This window comes from Suricata suricatta, chromosome 4, assembly GCF_006229205.1.
Source record: "Suricata suricatta isolate VVHF042 chromosome 4, meerkat_22Aug2017_6uvM2_HiC, whole genome shotgun sequence".
NCBI lineage: Eukaryota > Metazoa > Chordata > Mammalia > Carnivora > Herpestidae > Suricata > Suricata suricatta.
In genome coordinates this window covers 88,999,073-89,021,769 of record NC_043703.1, presented here as the reverse complement: position 1 = coordinate 89,021,769, position 22,697 = coordinate 88,999,073, and the positions used below count along the sequence as shown (strand labels likewise).

General features: G+C 39.9%; 1 protein-coding gene across 10 annotated transcripts in view; it reads left to right on the top strand.

The window, feature by feature from the left end:
• VWA3B (von Willebrand factor A domain containing 3B) overlaps positions 1-22,697 on the top strand; it is a 201,411-nt gene that overhangs the window by 30,638 nt on the left and 148,076 nt on the right. For all 10 annotated transcript variants that reach the window (XM_029937205.1, XM_029937213.1, XM_029937211.1 and 7 more), the window contains one exon: positions 3,091-3,206. In XM_029937205.1, coding sequence (XP_029793065.1) covers positions 3,091-3,206 — 116 coding nt within the window. The remainder of the gene's footprint in view (positions 1-3,090; positions 3,207-22,697) is intronic.

The window sequence follows — 22,697 nt, the reverse complement described above, 5'->3', positions numbered from 1 at the left end:
GTAAAGGACTAACCCAGAAGTGCACTTTTATATGCAGGCTAACTGATCCAGAGCCTGCCGTGGTGCCCACGGGCACTCACACTCAAGACTGCATTCCAGGCTGGGTACCAGACAACTTGGGGCAGCTCCTATACCCCAGAGCGCACTGAAATTATTCAGCTAGCCAATCCTAAACCTGTTTCCTTTGCCTCACCCATTCCATCCTTCTGCGAAATCCACAATAAAGAGTCTTGCCCATGTTTTCCCCTTGTTCTCTCAAGCCTCCTGACCAGCTCTGGTGCTTCCCTGTGTGGCCCTGTGTGGTGTGGTGTGCCCCCTCATCTTGGGAACTGAGTAGTCAGTTTGGGTTGCCATAACGAATACCACAGACTGGATGGCTTAAACAATAGAAACTTACTTCTCACACTTGTGGAGGCTGGGAATTTCAAAATCAAGGTGCTGGCAGATTCAGTTTTCTGGTGAGAGCTCTCTTCCTGGCTCATATACAGGTGCCTCCTTAACTATATCCTCTCATTGGAGGAAGGGAAGGGAGGAAAAGGAAGGAGGGAGAGAGAGAAAGAGGGAAAGAGAGAGAAAGCAGGAGCATACCTGTAAACTTTCTGGTGTATCTTCTTATAAGGATATTAATCCCACTGGATCAGGACCTTCTGACCTCATTTAACCTTAATTACCTCCTAAAGGCTCTATCTCCAAATATTTTGGTCAAATACAGTTACATTGGGGGCTAAGGCTTCAGCATTTGAATTTAGGGGGCCGGGGACACCATTCAGTCTATAGCAGGGACTGTGAGTAGCAAACTGTATTTTCAGTGGCAGCTAAACTGATGTAATGTAATGGCCTCATCATACCTGAATAATAAAAGAATCTACATACACACCACCTTGTGGAGGGAGACCAGCTACCTATGTGGTTATAAGGAGAATGACTGAGTCCTTTCCTGTCTGAAATGGGTACAATTCCTGCCCTTGAGCATTTGTTCCCAAATTTAATTGCTCATCATATTCGCCTGAGGAGCTTGTTAATAATTCAGAGATCAAGGGCTTTACCTTACAGGCTGATAACTCTACAAAATAGAGGAGATCTTGGGAATATGCATTTAATCATTCACTTAGCATAAGAGCTGCATAGGGTGTTTGATTTAAATGCAAATTATCTTGGCCTTAGCACCAGAGACCCTTGTTTGTGAGCTCTAGGGAGGGCCAAGAATATTCATTCTTAATCAGACCCCTGGTAACTCTGTGGATCCCTGCTGCTCTTAAGGCACTTTGAAATCTTTTAACACTAGGTGCTTCAATTCTGGGTTCCTAATCCTTCGCCCCCCCGCAATAAAGGAGGTGGCTCTCTGTGTTACTTTTGCTAGTGGAGAGAGTAAAAGGCAACTGGCAGGACCACCTGTCTTGCTGGTTCTCTGCCTAATTCATGTGAGGCACCTTCTGTGAGGAGGTGAGAGGTGAGGGCATAATTCAACATGGGAGAAGCTGCAGTTTCGGCTGTGCACCATCGAGTGAGTTTTGCAGAAGTGGACAACACATGTAGACATGCTTTTCTGTCCCTGTTCTGTCCCTTGAGGGTGAGCCTGACCCACAGCCAGTGGTGCTCCTGCCTACCCGCTCTGCCCCCGGCTGGACCTCTGTGTCACTTGCTTGGCCGCTGCACACCTTTGGTTGTTGAGCCCCAGCTGAGGTGCAGTTAGGATGGAACTATAAAGGGCGTGCCCTGAGCTGCTCAGCTTGCAGGGAGGCTGGACTCTTGGTTCCCTGTGCCAGAGTCTGTGTCTGAACAGAGCCACCAAGCTGCAAAGCATGTTTTGCTTTCTTGCACAAATGAGGTTTTATTGGCCAAAGGAAATGTCTGCCCTGTTCTCTTTTCTAATCTGGAGAACAGGTCAGACAGTAGAAAATCCTGGGCACAGAGGTCTTTGGCACTCAGGATGTGGGACCTGGCAGGACAAACCTCAGCCCTCCCCTCTCTGCTGGGTAAGGGGGTCACAGGACAAAGGCAGCTGGCCATTTCCACTCTGGTGGAAGCACCTTCGAGAAGCAGGAGTGGCCAGGTTAAGGGTCCTTTGTCCTCATGAGGGGCTGTTGGAACAAGGCTGGCTTGTCTAGTACCCTCAAGTCATTGTTCTAGTCTTACCTGAAACCCTTTAGAAATAGATAGGACTGAGGCTTCCCATGGCCCAGGCAAAGCCCCCACATCTCTTCTGTCATCCATGCCCCCTGCTGTCCATCCCAACCTGTGCTTCAGGATTCTCTTTGTGATGAGTAACAGGCAGAAGTGGAACTCTTAAGGGGCTGGAAGAGCATCACCCAGAGATTTCCTGTTAATCTGAAAGACATTTCCTGCTATCACTGACTGTTTGGATTCCAGATAATTGGTGTCAAGGGTGTGCTTAGCCTATTGTTTTGTAGACTACACCAGAGCTTCTTCAGCTTTAAGATGCACATGAATCCCCTAGGGATCTCATTAAAGTGCTTATTCTGACTCAGCAGATTCAGGTAGGACCCAGGAATGTGCATCCCTAACTAGCTCCCAGTGCTGCTGCTGCTCCTGGGACCATATTTTGAGGAGTCAGGCCCTAAAAACTTGTCTACACAAGAATTTTTTTCATTAGTGCTTCTCTTAGGTTCCAGGGAAGTGCGTGTTTGCCAAGTTAAAGTTGACTGAAGCCTGTTGGCAGCTGGCAGTTGAACCAATGGGGCCTGTTGTCGCCAGCTTTCAACACTGAACCTGCAGGGCCTCGGCACTGTTGGGGCCTCATTAGATTGTTGACTTGTCAACACTGTGCTGACATGATTGAATCTGGGAACAGAAGATAAATAAAGCAGAGGGTACCATTTTTCCAGGGTCAGTAAATACCATTTGGTTGGCCTAATGACCCTCTAATGAGAAGAGTCATCTGTTAAAATCCCAGTACATTCATAGCTCTCTCTTTTCTTTTGTCTACCTGTCTTTTGTTTGGGGTAATTGACCAGGTACATGGAAAAGCAGTGAAACACTTAAGATACTCAGCACCACAGCAGAGCAAGTTCACAGTCCTGGGAGAATGAATAGACATATACAAGTGTTACAAATCTCTTCATGTTTCAGATTCCATGCATTTGCGGAGAGAACAGAGTGTGTGGAATTTCCTGCATTTGACTTGAAGGATGGTGACAATGTAAATACTTGGAATTCAAGGAAACTGAAAGGAAAGCCCCCTCCAGGTACCTGGGATAGAAAACAACAACACAGTGTGATTATGTCTTAACTTGGGATTTTCTGTGTCCTTAGGGAATAAAGCACCATGTGGGGACCAACACTATCCTTTTCATTATTTATATGGTCCAGGGGCAGTTCATGATGTTAATGATGAGTTTGTCAGCCCAGCAGCCAGGCATAAATGTATTACCCAGGGAAGTGGTCTAAGTAGTATGTGTTGAACTATTATGAGAACCTTCTGGAGATGTAGCCCCGATGTGTTGGTGCTGGACTTAGTTCCTGGTAAGGCAGAGGTGCTGTGCTGCTGTGGTGAGGACCCCTGCAGTTACTGGGGGTTTTCTGCTGCCCCACCTGTCAGTGATAGCAGGGCTTGTAGATTCACGTGCAGGACTGACCATGTCTCCAGGCATGCACAGGAACCTTTGTGGAGGCAGAGTGAACCTCCCCCTTCATTCAAAGAGTGTGAGCAGAGATATAACAGGCATAGGGAATGATGTCACAAAATCAGTGAGAAATAGCTTCAGAAAAAACAGTGCTAGGTTACTCAGATAGCCAAGCGGTGGGACTTTCTTTGGGACGGATGACATGGCAAAGTGCCAAAGACACCAAGTGTGCTCTGCTGAGAAAAGCAGGGAAGGAAGCTCGGTGTTCGATTGTGAGGTGATGCGGCATGGTGCTGTTGGAGGTCTGAAAAAGCCCATTGCCACCTCTGCCCTCCTACATTTGAAGTTATTGGCAGAGACTTCTAGCTTCAGTATAAGGCAAGGTGGAGGCGAAGGCGAGGGGTCAAGTCACAAAGCCTGTCCCTGGCACCTACCTTCAGATTCTCAGTGTTCCACGGGAGTGGGGAAGAGTTTCTACTAGGTCTCATCGGCTGCCCTGCTTTAGGTGACTTATGCCCTTGTTCTGATGGTGAAGTGGGTATCTCCAGAGAATTTGAGAAAATGCCAGTTATCAAGGGAGATTAATGCTAATCTAACAAAAACAGTTAATTCAGGATGTATGCCACGCCTATAGAAAGTAATTTACAAGATTAAGCCTAGTAGGCAATGTTTCAATCAGGGTAAAGAATGTGAGATGCCCCAGTTCCCAAAGGCATGCCAATTTCTGTAAAGGGGTTTAATTTTGGCTTATGTGTTCCTTGGCAACTTAGTTATAAAGGGAAACCTATCTGGCTATATAGCTTACATTTTCAGCAACTTCCATCTTCCCAGCCCTGTGAATCATACGAATTAAATTATAGATTAAAACATTTTCTTAGAATGAAGTGCTCAGACTGTGGCCTGCCATTCTGGTGCCATTTCGGCAATCCCACATTATGAATCTGAGGAGAGAGCCCCCAAATCCTAAATATGCAATCTTGTCTCCTCTGTCCGTCATAGTGTCCCAGAAATGACAACATTGCATTTCTCCTACTTATAAACTGCCCAGAAATCCTTGACACACTCTTTTGGTTTGGAAAATATGTGGTTTCCAATATGACCCAAGGCCTCAGAGGCAGTTCAGGCCTTCCTGCTCAGTTCCCTTTCCCCGTTTCCCACCATCGAGGTCAAGCATTTATGAGTTTGCCCCGGGCCCTTCTCCAGGCTGGGTAGGGAGGATCGCTCCTCATGAGTTCATTGTGCTTCCTGTTGTATAGAAAGGAGAGACTGTCAAGTGAAGGGTTAGAGGGAACCACTCAGAGAAATAACCTGGCAACTGGAAGAAATTTCCTGCTGTTACCGACTTTCTGGATTCCAGATAATTGGCATGACTTACCATTACCCTGTGCGCTATACCAATGCAGAAAAAAATGTAGTCAAGAATCATTTAAAAAATTGTAGTGAAATATATATAATGTAAAATTTGTCTCTTCACTTTTAAGTGTATGGTTCAGTGATGCTAAGTGCACTCACATTACTGTGCAGCCAATCTCCAGGGCTCTTCTCATCTGCAAAACTGTACCCATTAAAACTGCAAATCCTCGTTCCCCGTCCCCCAGCCCTGGCATCTACCATTCTACTTTCTGTCTCTGAATTTGGCTACTTTAGATACCTCATGTAAGTGCGATCATACAGCATCTGTCATTTTGTGTCTGGCTTATTTTGCTTTGACCTATGTCCTTAAGGTTCATCCATGTTCTAGCATGTATCAGAATTTCCTCCCTTTTGAAAGCTGAATAATATTCTCTTGCATGTATATACCACATTTTGTTTTCCCATTTATCCATCCATGGACACTTGGGCTGCTTCTGCCTTTTTGGCTATTGTGCATGCTGCTGCTATGAACATGCATATACAACTATCCCTTTGAGACTCTGCTTTCAATTTGGCGGTATATACCACAAAGTAGAATATCTAGATTATGTATAGTAATTTTATTTTTAACTTTTGTGGAGCCTCCACATTGTTTACTATAGTAGCTGCTCTGTTTTACGTTCCCACTGACAGTGCAAAGGTTTTCCACATCCTCACCAACATTTATTATTTTCTGGTTTTTGGCTTGTTTACTTTTTGGTTTTGGTTAGTGGCTGTCCTAATGGGTGTGAAGTGGTATCTTGTGGTTTTGATTTGCATTTTTCTTTTGGTTAGTGATATTGAGCATCTTTTCATGTGCTTGTTTAACGTAATAGTGCAGTGTTTTAAAAGTTCAAAGTTAATGCAAAAGGTCCATGGTGATCAGAGTGTCACAATTTTTTTAAACTAATAAATTTATTTTATTTTTTTACATTACTGTGCTTATTTTATTTTATTTTATTTTTCTTTTATAGTTTACTGTCAAGTTGTTTTCCATATAACACCCAGTGCTCATCCTCACAAGTGCCCTCCTCCATGCTCATCACCCCCCTTCCCCTCTCCCCCACCCCCATCACCCCTCAGTTCTCCACATTCAAGAGTTTCTCATGGTTTGCCTCTCTCCCTCTCCCCAGCTATTTTCCTCCTCCCCTCCCCCATGGTCCTCTGTTCAGTTTCTCCTGTTCCACTTATGAGTGAAAACATATGGTATCTGCCTTTCTCTGCCTGACTTATTTCACTTAGCATGACACCCTCAAGTTCCATCCACGTTGCTACAAATGGCCAGATTTCATTCTTTCTCATTGCCATGTAGTGCTCCATTGTGTATATATACCACATCTTCTTGATCCACTCGTCAGGTGATGGACATTTAGGCTTTTTCCATGTTTTGGCTACTGTTGACAGTGCTGCTATGAACACTGGGGTACATGTGCCCCTATGCATCAGCACTCTTGTATCCCTTGGGTAAATCCCTAGCAGTGCTATTGCTGGGTCATAGGGGAGTTCTACTGATAGTTTTTTGAGGAACCTCCGCACTGTTTTCCAGAGGAGCTGCACAAGTTTACATTCCCACCAACAGTGTAGGAGGGTGCCCGTTTCTCCACACCCTCGCCAGCATCTATAGTCTCCTGATTTGTTCGTTTTAGCCACAGAATGTCATGATTTTAAATAAAGACAGGCTCCAGCAATGATGTGTTAGGTCATACAGGAGCCTAAGGTAAAGGGGAAAATGTATACCTCTGTACATGGTTTATTTACTTATTAATGTTTATTTTTGAGAGAGAGAGACAGAGTGTGAGTGGGGGAGGGGCAGAGAGAGAGGGAGACACAGAATCTGAGGCAGGATCCAGGCTCTGAGCTGTCAGCACAAAGCCTGATGCCGGTCTGGAACTCACAAACCGCGAGACCAGGACCTGAGCTGAAGTCGGACGCTTAACCTGCTGAGCCACCCAGGTGCCCAATGTACACATTTTAATTTATTATTTTTAATGATTGTTTCTGGGTTGTTAAAGTAGTTGAAAAATATTGAAGAATTGAAACATAGGTGTATTAAAATGACAGTATTTATAGTTAAGTGTTTTGGGAGTACATTCATAGCTTTAGCTGAAGTTTTATATTCACCAAGCATGGTACTGCTCACTTGGTCCTGCCCTACCATGTAACCCCACTTCTGCACAGGGCCCCTACTTTGAAACCCTGTCCCAATGTTTGTTATCTTTTTAGAGCAACACATATTCACTCTCAATTGAGCCCTCAAAGGTACCTCTCCCACTGCCTTTACTTGAGTTTTTCTATCCCCTCTGTATATACACTACCTTCCTGAGGACCCTTTCCTGATCCTCCTCTCCACTCTGTGCTCTCAGACTGCTTCTGAGGCCTCTTCTGCTTATAGCTTATGAGTCACTGACAGGACAGTATCTTTTAGTCACAGTTTGGGAAGTGTCCAGAAACCAATCTCTCTTCACAAACTCTGATATGCAAGATATCAGTTAAAATTTTTCATATTCTGATTTTTTTATTATCTCCTCACTCCCATTTTTTCACACATTAGGGGAAAATGTGCTCTTCCCCTGCTGTGGACATCCCCAGAATCCAGCAAGCACAGAGTAATGACAAAGGGAAAGTGTGTGTGCATGCATGTGTGTTCTTTCAAACTCAGTCTCATCCCAAGCCAGTGGTGTTCCCCAAGTCTGCAATGACTTCCAATGGGCCACACTTTCTTTGCACATCTGTTTCTAATGGTTACAGCCATCCACTAGAGATGAATTGGCTCTAGTGTAGTGCTTGTGTGGGAAACACTGCCCACTCAAGAGATACCCCTAATGTCACATATGGATGTCTGGACACAAAAGCAAGATTGGTCATATTCTTTGATTTCTAGAATTCAGTTTAGTTTTTGATTCCAGGGCCCTTCTATCCTAGTATAGTGGTAGGAAATTAACCTCAGTTATTTTCAGGGTCCCCTTCCTGACTTTTCCCAAGGTTTAGAGATCCTAGGCAGTGCTAGGAAACCCTTCAGGAGAGGGCTGTAGTTATTGGACATCTGCTCCTGCACATCATCCCATAAATACCCATTATCCCTGTCTTCTGGCCACTCCAGGTCAACCAGTTCTCTACTGGCTCCCAGGCTGGGCTTTGGATGTGAGGGTCTTTTGCAGACCCTTCCCTACCACACTGGATTCACCACCATGCTCCTTCCAAGGGGCTACAGAGATGTGGAGCCAGTCCCCATCTTCTGGGACCCCCTCCTCTTCTACCCCCAAACTAAGGGGAATTTCCTAATCTGGGACAACTCTCTCCCTCCTGCTTCTTCAAAGCTACCTGCTCTGTAAACTCTCTCTAGTGGATTAGGCTTCAAAAGAAACAGCCAGAATGTCTTGCTGGCTTGTTTGTCTTTCTGCCCTGCCTTTTTTAGGGCAGATTTGCAATGTGCCTGATACCTGCTTGAATATGGAGGGAGGGTGGGGAACAGGAAAAACAGGGAGAACAGATCACCATCACAAAATATGATCCAATGACATGCATAAATGTGACCTTCTAAAAAGGCAAAGCCCTAACCTAACCCTAGGATAGCTTTTCTGTGGAGGTAGAGATCACTGAGATCATATAGCTGGTTACTTTTTTTTTTTTTGTAAACTATCACTTCAGGAGAATGAAAAATGGAGAGTTTGTATGCTGTTAAAGTTGGTGGCACATGTAGATCTAGAGCTTCTCTGTCCAATAAGAGAAGCCACTGGCTGCATGCGACTCCTGAACACTTGGAAGTACGTTGAGTCCAATTTGATATGTGCTGTAAGTGTAAAATACACACTGGATTTCAAAGACCTCGTATGGAAAATAATTTTAATATAGATTATATGTCAAAATGATAATATGGATATGTCAGGTTATAGCAAATATATTAATAAAATTAAATTCACTTGTTGCATTTTTCTTTCTAAAATGTGGCTATTACAATGTGGATGGAACTCAAGGGTGTCATGCCAAGTGAAATAAGTTAGGCAGAGGACAGATACCATATATTTTCACTCATAAGTGGAACAGGAGAAACTTGACAGAGGACCATGGGGGAGGGGAAGGAAGCAAACCATGAGAGACTCTTGAGTACTGAGAACAAACCTGAGGGCTGATGGGGGAGGGGGAGAAGTGAAGGGAGCTGATGGGCATGGAGGGGGGCACTTGCGGGATGAGCACTGGGTGTTGTATGGAAACCAACTTGACAATAAACTATAAAAGAAAAAATATTTTAATCACCTCAATAAAATAAAAATCAATAAAATAAAATGTGGCTACTAGAAAATTTGAAATTTTGCATGTGACTCGCATCATATGTCCGTTGTCTAGCACTGCCCTACAGCCACACTAGCTGGCCCTGTCACTTAAATAGCTCTGTAAATTTAGGCAAGGTATTTAACCTTTCTGCTTCCTGTTCCTCATCTATAAAATGGCAATAATAATTTAACAATTATTATTCTAGTATATTATCTATTCTTGTATATTATCAGTCTTAAATGATGAAGAGACAGAGAGGAATAAGGCACTGTCCTGTGTTCTAGGAACTCAAATGCAGTAGAATCAAAAGAGTCCCGACTTTAGAGTCAGACCTGAGTTTGGATTTATCACTTAGATGCATGATCTTAGTTAAGGTACTTAACTAATCTGAACTTTAGCTTTCTTATTTATGAATGAGGATAATGGTGTTTACCTTATGGGGTGTGTGTGTGTGTGTGTGTGTGTGTGTGTGTGTGTGTGTGTGTGAGTGTGTGTACAACAGGGTTTTATACAGCACCTGGCACATAGCTGACCAGTCAATAAATTATGGGTGCTTTTATGCCTAACTATCATCATCCAGCAGGTTACCCTGCTGTTATTACCTCTAGGTAAGCAACTTAAATTTTTATTTTCTTCTGTTATGCTAATTCTCATGTTTTAGTTTTATTTCTATTATTAAATAGATTCAGTTCTCACTTATAGTCCATTTACTTTGGTCTCCCAAGCCGTCTCTTGGGCTGAAGTCCTAGAAATTTCCCAAGGGAGAATCACAAAATCAATATTCCCAGGGTTTTCGAATGTTCCTTTCTGTGCCTTCATACTTAAAGGGCAGCTTGGCTGGGTAGAAAGCTCTTGGCTCATTCTTTTCCCTTGGAGTGTGGTATCGCTTGTGCTGCAGTGTCTTCTCCTACTGCGTGCTGCCGAAGAGAAACCTGAAGCCAGCTTGATTTTTTTTCTTTTTCTGAGTGACTTATCTTTTTGCCTGGTTGCACAGGATTGTTTTTATTCCCAGCTTTATTGAGATATAATTGACATATGACATTGTGGAAGTTTAAGATATACAATACAATGTTTTGATACACATATATGTCGCAAACTGATTACCATAGTAAAATTAATAAATGCACCTATCACCTTACATAATTACCATTTCTTTGTTGTGGTAAGAACATTTAAGATTCACACTCTTAGCAACTTTCAGGTATATGCTACAGTGTTGTTAACTAGAGTCGCCATCTGCACATTACATCCCCAGAACTTAGCTCCCCTAATAACTGGACGTTTGGGCTTTTAGACCGACATTTCTGCATTTCCCCCAGGAAGCCCCTGGCAACTACCACTTTAGTCTCTGTTTCTAGGAGTTTGTGTGTTTTAAGATTCTCCATGTGAGATCATACTTTATCTTATTTCACTTAGTGTAATACCCTCAAGGTCCATGGTGTTGCAAATGATAGCATGTCCTTCTTTTGTATGTTAAGGTATCTGTTTCATCCGTGTCTGTATCTACACCTCATATCTTCTTGATCCACTCATCCATTGATGGACACTTAGGTTGTTTCCACGTCTTGGCTGTTGTGAATCATGCTGCAGTGAAACATGGGGATGCAGATGCCTCTTCAGGATAGGGATTTCACCTCCCTGGTTAAATTTATTCCTAAGTATTTTATTATTTTTGATGTTGGGATTGTTTTTCAATTTCTCTGATTGTTTTTAGGGTATAAAACAACTGATTTTTGTGTATTGATTTTGTATCCTGCAAAGTTTATTGAATTTGTCTATTCTAACAATTTTTTGGTGGCGTCTTTAGGGTTTTCTGCATATAAGATTATATCCTCTGCAAACAGAGGCAGTTTTACTTCTTCCTTTTTGATTTGGAAGTCTTTTTTTTTCTTTTCATTTCTTTTCTTTTTTTCTTTTTCTTTTCCTTTTCCCTTTTCCTTCCTTCCTTCCTTCCTTCCTTCCTTCCTTCCTTCCTTCCTTCCTTCTCTTTCTTTCTTTTCTTTCACCTGATTGCTCTGCCTAAGATTTCCAAAAGTTTGTTGAATATGAGTTGATGATGGTGGGAATTCTTGCCTTCTTCCTGACCTAAGTGGGAAAGCTTTCAACTTTTCATTGTTCTGTATTATGTTAGCTGTGGGTTTATTTTATATGGGCTTTATTATGTTAAGGTGTGTTGCTGATATAGCCAATTTGTCAAGAGTTCATTTCCTGGTCATTTTTCATGAAAGGATCTTGAATTTTGTCAAATGCTTATTCTGCATCTATTGAAGGGATATATAATATTTTATCCTTTGTTCTATCAATGTGTATCACACTGATTTGCATATGTTGAACCTTTCTTGCAACTTAGGAATAAATCTTTTTCGGTCATGGGGTATGAGCCTTTTTTTTTTTAATGTTTTATTTATTTTTGAGAGAGAGGGAGAGACAGTGTGAACAGGGGAGAGTCAGAGAGAGAGGAGACAAAGAATCTAAGGCAGGCTCCAGGTTCTGAGCTAGCTGTCAGCACAGAGCCTGACGCGGGGCTTGTACCCACAATCCGTGAGATCATGACCTGAGCCGAAGCTGGACGCTCAACCAACTGAGCCACCCAGGCTTCCCGGGGTATGAGCCTTTTAAATGTGCTGTTGAATTTGGTTTGGTAGTATTTTGTTGAGGATTTTTGCATATATATTTATCAGAAATAGCGACTTGTTTTCTTGTAGCATCCTTATCTGGCTTTGGTATCAGAGTAATGCTGGCCTTGTAAAATGAATTTTGGTGTGTTCCCTTCTCTTCCACTTTTTTGGGAGAGTTTAAGAAGGGTTGGTATTAATTCTTTAATGTTTGGTAAAATTCACCAGTGAAACCATCTGGTCTTGGGCTTTTCTATGTTAAGAGATTTTTGATTGCTGATACAATCTTCTTGTGATTGGTCTTTTTAGATTTTCTATTTCTTCATGATTTAGTAGGTGGTTTTAGTAGGTTTATGTTTCTAGGAATTTATCCACTATCTAGTTTGTTGGTGTTCAGCTTAGTCTCTTATAATCCTTTGTATTTCTGTTGCATCAGTTGTAACTTTTCTTCCATTTCTGATTTTATTTGTTTGATTCTCTTTTTATCTCAGTCTAGCTAAAAGTTTGTCAATTTTGTTTATTATTAAAAAAACAGCTCTAAAATTTTGTTGATCTTTTCTATTGTTTGTGTGGTCTCCATTGTGTTTCTGTTCTGATCTATGTTACTTCTGCTAGCTTTGGGCTTAGTTCTTTTTCTAGTTCCTTGAGGTATAAATTTCAGTTGCTCATTTGTGATCTTTCTTCCTCCCTCCCCCTTTTAATGTAGGTGTTACTGCTATTAATTTTTCTCTTAGACTAGCTTTTCCTGCAATCCATTAATTTTGATATGTTACTTTCACTTCTTTCAAGATATTTTTTGATTTCCCTTTGACTTCTTCTTTGACTCATTTTTTTCAGGAGTGTGTTGTTTAACTTCCACACATTTGTTAAGTTTTCAGTTTTCTCCTGTTAGTAAGCTAGTAAGCCCTATGTAGTAATAATTACATTAGGTGTTTAGTCTAAGATATAGATCAAGTCCAATGTTTCCTTCTTGATGTTCTGTTTGGGTGATCTATCCATTGCTGAATGTGGGGTATTAAAGTCCTGTTGCTACATTGTTGTCTGTTTCTTCCTTCAGTTCTGTGAATATTTGCTTTAAATATTTAGGTACTCCAATGTTGGATGTGTATATATTTATAAGTAATAGCCTTTTGATGAATCGATCCCTTTATCATTATATATGTACTTTCTTTGTCTCTTGTGACTGATTTTGATTAAAAACCTATTTTATCTGGGGCACCTCGGTGGCTCAGTCAGTTAAGCATCTGACTTCGGCTCAGGTCTTGATCTCACAGATTTGTGATTTCAAGTCCCATATCCAGCTCTGCCCTGGTGGGAGAGATCCTCTGACTCCTTCTGTGTCTGCTCTCCCCTCATCGCACTTGTGCATGCACTCTCTCTTCTCTCTCTCTCTCTCAAAAATAAACGTTTTTTAAAAAAAATATATTTTATCTGATATAAGTATAGCCTCTCTCTTTCTTTCTCTCTTTTGGTTACCATTTGCAATGAATGTCTTTTCTTCTCTTTTCACTTTTAACCTATCTATGTCATTAATGCTAAAATCAGTCTCTTGTGGGGTGGGGTGCCTGGGTGGCTTAGTTGGCTAAGCAACCTACTGGCTTAGGTCATGACCTAGCAGTGAGTTTCAGCTCCATGTCAGGCTCTGTGCTTACAGCTTGAAGCCTGCAGGCTGCTTCAGATTCTGTGTGTGTGTGTGTCTCTCTCTCTCTGCCCTTCCCCCACTCATGCTCTGTCTCCCTCCCTCTCTTCCTCCCTCTCTCTCTCTCTCAAAAATAAACAAACATTAACAAAATTTTTAAAAAAGTAAAAATAAAAAAATAAAATGGGTCTCTTGTAGGCAACATGTTGTTAGATTTTGTGTGTGTTTTTAAAATATATTCAGCTACTTTGTGTCTTTTGATTGGATAATTTAGCCCCTTATTAAAGTTTAGCATAATTACTGATAGAAAGGGCTTCCTATTGTAAGTGTTTTCCTATTTGTTGTTTCCTATTTTTTAATTTGTTCCTTTGTTCTCCTACTGTCTTCCTTTGTGACTATTTTTTGTAGTGGTATGCTTTAATTCCTTTGTCTTCATTTTTATGTAAGTGCTATAAATATTTTTGGTGGTTACCATGAGGTTTACATAAAATAAAACAATTTGTAAATATCACAGTCCATTTTAAGCTGATAACAAGTTACCTTCAATTGCATATAAAAACTCAACACTTTTACTACTCTCCCCACATATTATACTGATGTCACACATCTTTTTATACTGTGCATCTATGAACAAATTATTATTGTTATTTTTAATACTGCTTTTTAATTTTTATACTAGAGATAGAAGTCATTTACATACCATCATTACAATATTAGAGTATTCTGAATTTAATTAAATATTTACCTTTAACAGTGAGTATCAGACTTTTATATGTTTTTGTATTGTTACTTAGTTTCCATTCATTGCAACTTGAAGAACTCCCTTTAGCATTTCTGCAAAGCAGGTCTCATAGTAATAAATTTCCTTAGCTTTCATTTGTCTAGGAATGTCTTTATTTCTCCTTCATTTCTGAAGGACGGTTTTCCTGAATATAATATGCTTGGTTGGCAGTTTTTTTCTTTCAGTCCTTTGAATATTTTATCTCAATTCCTCCTGGACTGCAAGGTTTCTGCAGAGAAATCTAATAGCTTTATGGGATTCCCTTGAATTTGATGAGTCATTTTCCGCTTGGTGCTTTCAAAATTCTCTCTTGGTCTTTGAGTCTCTACATTTTTATTATAACATGTCTCAGAGTAATTTTTGGGTTGATCATGCTTGGGGTTCTTTGAGCTTCCTGTACCTGATGTCCATGTCTCTCCCTAGATTTGGGAACTTTTCAGCTATTATTTCTTTAAATCGTTTTTCTGCCCCTTTCTCATTTCTTTCTGGGTCTCCCATGATGTGAATGTTTGTTTGTTTGATGGTGTCCCATAATTCATGTAGACTTTCTTCACTCTTTTTTATTCTTTTTTCTTTTTGTGCCTCTAACTGGTTAATATCAAATTATCTGTTTTTTAGTTTGATGATTCTTCTGCATGATCAAGTCTGTTGTTGAAGCTCTCTTGAATTTTTCAGTTTTATAATTGCATTCTTCAGTTTTGGGAATTCTCTGTTGGCTCTTTTTTATGGGATCTATTTCTTTATTAAAGCTTTTATTTTGTTCATGCATTATTTTGATGATTTCATATGGTTGTCTATATTCTTTTGCATTACATTGAATGATTATTTTGAATTCTTTGTCAGGTAATTCATAGATCTCCATTTTTGGGTGCTTGGTTACTGGAACATTATTAGTTTTCTTTGGTGATGTCATATTTGCCTGATCTTCATGATCCATGGAGCCATACCAGGGATACAAAGCTGTTTCTGTTTCTGTAGCATTGGTGCCAGCTTGCCTTCTCAAGATGGCATTGTTGTGGACGGGGGTATGATTGAGGGATTCAGCCATTTTTCTCTAAAGGATTCTTTATCATTAAAGTCCATTAATGGTGATGGTGGAGAGCACTTAAGGGGAAGAGCACTGGGTGTTGTATGGAAAACAATTTGACAATAAAATATTATTGAAAAAAAAATAAAGTCCATTAAGTCCTACAATATGTCTCAGTGTTAACTGCTGCAGTTGATATTCCCTGGTGTGCAGTGTGCCCTTTACATACGGAGATCTAAAACTTCTATTTGAAACATGTTTCCTTGAATTATATCTTTAAATATTTGTTCTGTTCTATTGCTTTGTATATTATTATTTTAAAATTTAAATTATCATTGTTTTCAGATTAAAAAAACTTAGACATTGCTTAATACATGTGCTGGGTACTATTCTAGCCTCTTATCAAATTAAAAAAATTTTAATGTTTTTTCATTTTTGAGATGCAGAGAGAGACAGAATGAGAGGGGGAGGGGAAGAGACAGAAGACAACTCTAGGAGACTCTGAGGCAGGCTCCAGGCTCTGAGCTGTCAGCACAGAACCCGACATGGGGGTCAAACCCATGAACTGTGAGATCATGACCTGAGCTGAAGTTGGAAGCTTAACTGACTGAGCTACCAGGTGCCTCAGGCCTCTTATCATATTTTAAGTGACTTAATCTTTATAACAACCCTATGGGGTAGGTATTATTATTATTTTCATTTTAGTGATAGGGAAACCAAGACAAAGTGGTTAAGAAGCTTCTCCAAATCCACACTGTAGACAGGGCTAGGATTCCGACTCAGTTTATTCTCTTAACCATTACACCATGCCTGTTTTCTTCTTCAGGGACTCATTTTATGTGTAAAGCATGATGGATTTTCATTGACTGTTATATCTACCATTTTATCTCTAATATTTAAAAATACCTTACTTCTGTTTCTGCTTACTTTGTCTGGCTTCTTATAGTGAGTTTCATAGTATATTGTCTTCAGTGAATTCCTACCAATTTCATCCAGGTTTTTGTGATTTTTTTCTTCTTTCCTGAGTTTTTATATTTCATCTCTTCTTGTTTCTTGCCATCTTACTCTTGAGTTTTTAAATTTCTGCTTTGTTTTCTTTTTTCATGGACATGATGGCTTCATATATATTTTTTAATTCATGGTGAAATTTTAATCATAATTTTCATGTGTTCCTTGATAAGCATTTCTCATCTCTTGATAGTTTTGCTGCTCTTTTTTTTCCTTATAGCATCCTTATATAGATGCTGTGTGCTAACTTCCTTTTTATTCCACTGAATGGAGATAAGTTAGATATCTGTAGGCAGGTTATATGGGAGTTAGGGTAGAGAGGGGCCCATGTTTCATAACCAAAGGCTTTCTTCTCTGCTGCTCCAGAGAGAGGTTCCTACAGATAAGTTTGTTCTGGGTGACGCTTTGTGAAGCTCTGCCTCTTCTGCTATTGTAAACCAAATAGGTAGACTTTTGCTACCATCCCCTGTCATTAAGGTTCCAGTATCCAGTGTTGCTGACCAGGCTCACCTTGATGTTGAGTGGGCCCCCACTTTCTAATAGCTGCCTCAGCTCCCTGGTCCACTCCAGGTGCACGTTCTCCGTGCTTTCTTCTGCATAGCTTATGCTTAGTCTCAGCTGCTCTTGACAAGTGTTATCTGCGTGCTATTTTTGTCTCCTAATTTGGCATAAGAAGGCATATGTGTTTTCTTTTTCATTCTCATTTCCCATCCCCCATGTAATTTCTAGGAAAAAGAAAAGATGTTGAGGTATATCATTGTGTTTATCCTGGAAGGAAAGGCTAAATCTTGAATGTTTAAAGATGTATTAAAGATAACTCTAAAACAAGTGTGAAACCTGATGTCTTCATCTTTTGTGTGGGTTGGATATCTTTCACTTCTTCTTGTCACACATTTATGTATCATGTAATATGTTGCCACTCACTGAATCAAGAAAGTATCATTGAACACTTAGCTCATCTGTTATCAAGTTCTCAAATTTCAAAAGATCTTTCAATAGGTTGATATAAAATTCTGGTGTTTTAGGGGCACCCCGGTGACTCAGTTGAGCATCTGACTTTGGCTCAGGTCATGATCTCGCAGTTCGTGGGTTTGAGCCTCCATCAGGCTCTGTGCTAACAGCTCAGAGCCTGGAGCCTGCTTTAGAATCTATGTCTTCCTATTTGTCTGCCCCTCACCCACTCATGGTCTATCTCTCTGTCTCTCAGAAATAAGTAAACATTAAATTTTTTTTAAAAAAATCAGGTGTTTTAAGAGAATATTATTTGTAAATATTAAAAATAACTTATATCATCATCCCCCCCCACTATTGTATCAGTTATCCTAGAAAACATGATATCACTTCTAATTTTTGGATGAGGGTGAGGAATCATACAAACCTGCTAAATGTTTAATTCATGTCACTTCAAAGGATTTTTACCCCCAAATGATTAAAGCACATGCGCACATGTGTGCGTGTGTGTGTGTGTGTGTGTGTGTGTGTATTGCGAGGTGCATTATGTATATTACCTCATTTAATCCTCACAACAACTATGTGAAGGGACTGGTATTATTATTCCAATTTTTCAGAAGAGAAACAGCCTTGGAGTTATTTTTTTGAGGTTAACATAAGTGGGAGGAGGCAGAGCAGGAGGTCTGAAGGTAGGCTGTCATAGACATTCTGCTGTCCTGTCCTTTGCAGACATTATGTAGACAATTTGGTAAATATAAAGAAAGGAAAAGAAACATTGTTGCCATCCACAGATTTTTCACTCTTGACCATGTTGGTGTATTTCCTTCCAGTCTTCTTTATTGCCCACTTAAAAAAAATTAAAGCATAAATATCATATTATGTACCGCTTTGAATTCTGAATTTTTTCCTTAATATTATAGCAAGGATTTTTCCATGTTCTTACAAAACTTCTGTAAGTTATATTAAAAGATACATAATACAGTTGACCCTTGAACAACACAGGGGTTAGGAGCACCAATCCCCTGGGCAGTGAAAAATCCACATATACATTTTGATTCCCCTAAAACTTAATCACTAATGGCCTCTTCTTGACCAGAAGCCTACTGATAACAAAAACAGTTGATTCACACACTTATTTTATAAGTATTTTATACTGTGTTTTTATAATAAAGTAAGCTTGAATAATGAAAATTAAAATTTTTTAATAAATTTATTGATATTTTCAGTTCTCTCTACACCCAATATGGGACTTGAACTCATGACCCCAAGATCAAGAGTTGCACACTTCTCTAACTGAGCTGGTCTGGTGCTCCTAGAATAAAGTAAATGTTATTAAGATTAAGAAAGTCATAAGGAAAAGAAAATACATTTAAAGTATGGTACTATGTTGAAAAAAATCTGTTTAGAGCTACCTGAGTGGTTCAGTCAGTTAAACACCTATCTCTTGATCTCAGCTCAGGTCATGATCTCATGCTTCATGAGATCAAGCCCCACACCGGCCTCTGCAGTGACAGTACAGAGCCAGCTTGGGATTCTCTCCTTCTCTCTCTGCCCCTCTCCCACTCATAAGCACAGTCTCTCTCTCTCTCTCAAAAGAAAAAAACTTAAAAAAAACCCCACACTTAAAAAAAATGTGTATAAGTGGACCCACATAGTTCAAATCCATGTTGTTCAAGGGACATTTATACTTAATTAAAGCAGTATACTATAATTTTATAAATCACTTCTTGTTGGACATTTGGGTAAGTTTGAATTTTTTTGCTATTAGAGATAATACAACACTTATCTTTTTCTGTAGTATATTTCTTCCTGTGTTTTTGACTTTTGGGGGGAATAGATTTCCAGTAGTGAAAATATGGGATTTATTTGCTGGCTTCTTGTGTTTATCATGTCATGTGAACTCTTTGTATATTAATGACGTTAACTCGTAAGTATTATTACTTATTGATAATTTATCCTAATTATTTGTTTTCATTTTGGGAATAATTTATATCAACCTCAAAATTTGCATAACAAGTCCAGTCTGTAAATCCTATAACTCTTATTCCATTTCTTTTCCATTTAGTCCTTTATAGCCTGAGTTTAAAACAAAAACAAAGATCTTTTTGGTCTCTCTAGATTTATTTTTGTGGTGTGGTGTAATGTCAGGAAATAAAGGGAGTTTTCCTTAATAGTTAACAGCTATAGGGGTGCCTGGGTGGCTCAGTCAGTTAAGCATCCGGCTTTGGCTCAGGTTATGATATCACAGTTCGAGGGTTCGAGCCCCACATGAGGCTCTATGCTGACAGCTAGCTCAGAGCCTGGAGCCTGCTTCACATTCTGTGTCTCCCTCTCTCTCTGACCCTCCCCTGCTCACACTGTCTCTCTCTGTCTCTCAAACATAAATTAAAAAAAATTAAAAAGTAGTTGACAGCTATATTCACATCATTGACTTATGAACCTTTACCTTTCTTTCTTCACTGATGTATGTGGCTTCCTTAGTAATATATTGCATTCCTGTACATAGTCTTGCTCCTGGGCCATCTCCTCTGCTTCATTGCCTTTCCTGTTTGAGTCTTCCCTTTCTGGTGATGACCTTTTGACATTAATTTGTTTTTCTATCTGCTCTATGTACTTATTGTAGATGTGAAAGATGGATTTGATCTTACCTAAATAAACCTTCAGTTTGTGTGCTCCTGGACTGAATCTTCTGAGGGGAGAGCACATGCATGCTTGGTTTCTGGGCTGTCTTAGTCAACAAACACTTGTTTTCTCCTACTATCCATTGATATTTTAAGGTTTTTATTTTTTGCCCCAAATACATTTTTCTTCCTTTTTCTTTTTTCTTTGCTCCACTCCCCCCACCATTGTTTTTTAGTATAGTTTTGGTAGGTCCATTGTAACAATTTGAAAGCAAACAGAAGATTGAGCTGTATCAGTAGTTTGCTAACTACAGCCTGTCAGTGTATTAAAGCCTTAACAAAATTTTGGAACAATAGTGTTGCATTTTTACTCATTATTGAATAGAGATTTAAAAGACTGTACTTATGGGGTGCCTGGGTGGCTCAGTTGGCTGAGTCCTGACTTTGGCTCAGGTCGTGATCTCACAGTTCTTGAGTCTGAGCCCCACATCAGGGTCTATGCTGACAGCTCAGAGCCTGGAGCCTGCTTCGAATTCTGTGTCTCCCTCTCTCCCTGCCCCTCCCCTGCTTGCATTCTGTCTCTCTCTCTCAAAAATAAAATAAACATAAAAAAAATTTTTTAAAATAAAACGCTATACTTATTCTCTCAAGTTTCCAAAGTCCTTTAGAATGCTCCAACTTAAATTAGTAGAAACTGGATAAACTAGATACATTGCTGCAAAATCTGATTTCATTTTATTTTGACGTTTGTTGGTAAGTTGATATTTGTAGGACTCTGCATTTCTCCTAATGGATCTGATAAGTAAATTGTAATGGCATCTTCAAATTAATTATATATGAAATATTACCAATTTTTAGGCCTTATATTTTGGGGTGATTCCTTATATCAGCCCCTTCCCCTAAGAAAGTAAAAACTAGTCATAGACTAAGAGCACTCTTGTCTTCTTTCTTCCTTCATGGCAAAGACAACAATGGAGATAACACGTTTAGTCATTTATTTATCATGTGCTTGCTTTGGATTGTCATATGTACGTTAGTTCCTCGGAAGAATTTCCCTCTGCATTGAAGTTTTTCCTATTTATTTTTCTAGAACCGTTATTCTCAGGTGGTAGAAAGCTTTTCCATTGTTTTGACAGAGGGTGCTTAGGTTGGTACATTAAATAGCGCATGACAGTTTAAGTTGTTCTTTCTTGACCTCCCAAGAGTTTAAGGTCAATCTTCTTTGACTGTCAACAACATTTAGAGAGAGGACAGGAAAGGGACAAAGGTTCATGGCATCTACTGCGCCAGTCACCCTGAGCACTTGCGCAGATGGTGGTGCCTGCCCACCTCAGGGATCAACAGGAAATTGCCTTTAACCCTGATTCTGTGGCCAGGTGCTATCTAGAGACTTTTGCCCTTGATTTCTTTTCAGGGACAACTTCTAGTGGAGAAATCATATCCTTTTGTTCCCCTTGCCCTCTAGAATTCTCCAGTTGCCTGCACTGTGTCTGGTTTTCCCCACATTGCCCTGGATGAAAATTCAGCTCCTCTCTTAACTTCCCTTCTACTACCCTTCTCACACTCCTCATTAGGTGTGATTTTTTTTTAAAAGTAGGCTCCGTGTTCAGTGTGGAGCCCAATGCAGGGCGCAAACTCAAAACCCTGAGATTAAAACCCTGAGATCATGACCTGAGCTGAGATCAAGAGTCAGATGCTTAACTGACTGCGTCATCCAGATGCCCTATTAGGTATGATTTTTAGTGTTACTGACCCTCTGGACAGAGAAAAGACTGACATATGTCCTCCCTGGCTGCTCCTTTATTTCTCTTTTTGCCTTCTGAAGCTTCTTAGCATTTCTTTTCAAGTGCAAAACATGCCACAGTATCTCCCTTCCAATCCTCCTGACATGTATCTTACAGTTTGGGGTTTGTTGGGCTTCTTAGATCTGTTGGTTTGTAGTTTTCAACAAATTTAGAAAGATTTCAGCCATTGTTTCTTGATCACAGGTCTATAAGTCAACTTCAGTTTGATTAATCTAAGATGGGTTTGTCCTGTTTTAACTAGTGCTCTCCAGGGTATATTATTACTGTGATGAATAGCATGCGCCAAGCCAAACCCTGCAGCCATGTTCAAGGCCCCTGCTTATGCCATACCCATTACCATTCCAATGCTAATTACATGACTGAGTCTAACATTAGTGGGATGGCAAGGGAAGTATTTTTGCTGAACAATAATGTAAGCTATTTCAAGTTTTTGTACTTGGTGATTCTTTTTTGGAATCTTTTTTGGAAAACAGTGTTTGCTGGAAAATGAATCAATTTTGTAGTCAGACCTGATTTCAAACCCTAGTTTTGCCACTACCTCCTTGTGTGACCTTAGCAACTTACCTTTTTTTAAACTATGTTCCCACAGTTGTAAAAATGGGAATAACAACATTTGCCACATATGGTTTCTGGGAAAATTAAAACATATAATACACCTGGAAATGTTTATTACAAAATTTGCATTCAATTAATGTTAGTTTCCTTTTGGGGTTCCAAGTGGAGTTTTATTGTAGACGTTGGTTCTTGAAATTAAAACAATCTGACAAGCCTCTGTCTTGAAGAATATTTTTAGAATAGTCATGTTACTGAGGTGCCTTGTTGGCTTAGTCGGTTAAACATGTGACTCTTGATTTAGGCTCAGGTCATGATCTCATGGTTAAGGAGATTGAGCCCTACATCAGGCTCTGCACTGACAATGTAGAGTCTGCTTGGGATTCTCTTTCTCCGTCTCTCTCTCCCCCTCCCTCACTTGTGTGTGGGACTCCTTGAGGAGCACTCATT